Source organism: Argentina silus, assembly GCF_951799395.1.
Source record: "Argentina silus genome assembly, chromosome: 18".
Lineage (NCBI taxonomy): Eukaryota > Metazoa > Chordata > Actinopteri > Argentiniformes > Argentinidae > Argentina > Argentina silus.
In genome coordinates, this window is record NC_139672.1 from 17,886,203 (window position 1) to 17,888,702 (window position 2,500).

At 50.6% G+C, this 2,500-nt stretch overlaps 1 protein-coding gene across 1 annotated transcript in view; it reads right to left on the reverse strand.

The window, feature by feature from the left end:
• The window catches only part of LOC310818998 (equilibrative nucleoside transporter 1-like), a 19,847-nt gene that overhangs the window by 6,996 nt on the left and 10,351 nt on the right, over positions 1–2,500 (reverse strand). The window contains exons 2-5 of the mRNA XM_083690164.1: positions 2,293–2,366; positions 1,974–2,055; positions 1,193–1,359; positions 438–577 (exon numbers count right to left, since the gene is read on the reverse strand). Coding sequence (XP_083546290.1) covers positions 438–577; positions 1,193–1,359; positions 1,974–2,055; positions 2,293–2,318 — 415 coding nt within the window. The 5' untranslated portion in view covers positions 2,319–2,366. The remainder of the gene's footprint in view (positions 1–437; positions 578–1,192; positions 1,360–1,973; positions 2,056–2,292; positions 2,367–2,500) is intronic.

Sequence of the window (2,500 nt, forward strand, 5' to 3'; positions counted from 1 at the left end):
TCAACAACAACAACATCAACAACAACAACATCAACAACAACAACATCAACAACATCAACAACAACATCAACAACAACAACATCAACAACATCAACAACAACAACAACAACAGAGAAGGGGAGGGAGGGAGAGAGAGAGTGAGGGAGGGGGAGGGAGGGTGGGGAGATGGAGGGGGGGAGAGGGAGAGAGAGAGAGAGAGGGAGAGGGAGGGGGAGGGAGGGGCGGAGAGAGGGGAGGGAGAGGGAGGGGGAGGGAGGGGGAGAGAGGGAGGGGGGGAGAGAGAGAGAGAGAGAAAGAGAGGGAGGGGGGGAGAGGGAGAGAGAGAGAGTGGGAGGGGGAGGGAGAGGGAGGAGAGAGAGAGAGAGAGAGAGAGAGAGAGAGAGGGAGGGGGGGAGAGGGAGAGAGAGAGAGGGAGGGGGAGGGAGAGCAGGTCTTACAGTTGATGATGATGATCTTGATCATGGTGATGATGAAGAAGGGGAGGGGCTCCATGGGGACCTTCACTAAGATGGCAGTGATGAGAAAGACCACCATGATCACCAACAGGCTGCCCATCACACGCAGCTTCTGAGGAATGCTGCACACACACACACAGACAGACACACACACACACACACACACAGACAGACAGACAGACAGACAGACAGACAGACACACACACACACACACACACACACACACACACACACACACACAGATCATAAATTGGACCCCTAACCACTAGGGTGTATGGTATGGTATGTGGTGGTGGTTGTGTTAGGGTCAGGGGTGTGTGGTCGTGTTGGGGTCAGGGTTAGGGGTGTGTGGTCATGTTGGGGTTAGGTATGGTTGTGTTGGGGTCAGGTGTGTGTGGTTGTGTTGGGGTCAGGGTTAGGTGTGTGTGGTCGTGTTGGGGTCAGGTGTGTGTGGTCGTGTTGGGGTCAGGTGTGTGTGTGGTTGTGTTAGGGTCAGGTGTGTGTGGTTGTGTTAGGGTTAGAGGTGTGTGGTCGTGTTAGGGTTAGGTGTGTGTGGTTGTGTTGGGGTTAGGGGTGTGTGGTTGTGTTAGGGTTAGAGGTGTGTGGTCGTGTTAGGGTTAGGTGTGTGTGGTTGTGTTAGGGTTAGTGGTGTGTGGTCGTGTTAGGGTTAGGTGTGTGTGGTTGTATTGGGGTTAGGGGTGCGTGGTCGTGTTGGGGTCAGGGTGTATTAGACTCACAGCTGGTGCAGGAAGGAGTTGAGGCAGGTGAAGGCCAGCAGGGCCACCATCGCGCAGAGAGTCATTACGTTGTTGAACTTGGCCTCCAGCACGCTGCGCGGCTCCGTCTGATTGGCTCTGAAGTCGACCACGCCCACCGAGGGCTCCTTCAGACGGCTGGTGAAGTACTGCAGCGAAGACAGGATGTGACCTCAGACAGGATGTGACCTCAGACAGGATGTGACCTCAGATCATGTGACCTCAGGTGAGAACTGGGATTCTCTCCTCGTGTCGATCAGGAGTGAACTCTGACCCTGGCTCCTGGTTTAGGAGTGAACTCTGACCCTGGCTCCTGGTTTAGGAGTGAACTCTGACCCTGGCTCCTGGATCAGGAGTGAACTCTGACCCTGGCTCCTGGTTTAGGAGTGAATTCTGACCCTGGCTCCTGGTTTAGGAGTGAACTCTGACCCTGTCTCCTGGATCAGGAGTGAACTCTGACCCTGGCTCCTGGTTTAGGAGTGAATTCTGACCCTGGCTCCTGGTTTAGGAGTGAACTCTGACCCTGGCTCCTGGTTTAGGAGTGAACTCTGACCCTGGCTCCTGGTTTAGGAGTGAACTCTGACCCTGGCTCCTGGTTTAGGAGTGAACTCTAACCCTAACTATATAGTTAGTTAGTTACCATGGTGGTATAGTAGTGTGTATATATAGTTAGTTAGTTACCATGGTGGTATAGTAGTGTGTATATATAGTTAGTTAGTTACCATGGTGGTATAGTAGTGTGTATATATAGTTAGTTAGTTACCATGGTGGCGGTCATGAAGAAGTTCCATGGCAGGAGGGTTCCAAGGCCCAGCATGAAGAAGATCAACCACACAGCATTATACCTGACACACAGACACAGACACACACACACACACACACACACACACACACACACACACACACACACACACACACACACACACACACACACACACCAGGGTTATACACCAAATTGTGTGACCAAATTGGTTGACATTTAGAGTGAACTCATCACAGTGACTTCATCAGGCGGTGAATAACACATTAATGACAGGTTATAACACATTAATAACACATTAATAACAGCTAATAACACTAACTTGTCTTTAGGTGCATGGACGGCCATGGTTCCTCCTCAGTGATGATGTCACTCTGTCACAGCTCAACACCAAACCTACAGGAAGCATGACATGTTTACAAACAAGCTAACTAGCTAACTAACCAACCAACTATCTAACTAACCAACCAACTATCTAACTAACTAACTAACTAACTAACTAACTAACTATCTAACTAACTAACTATCTA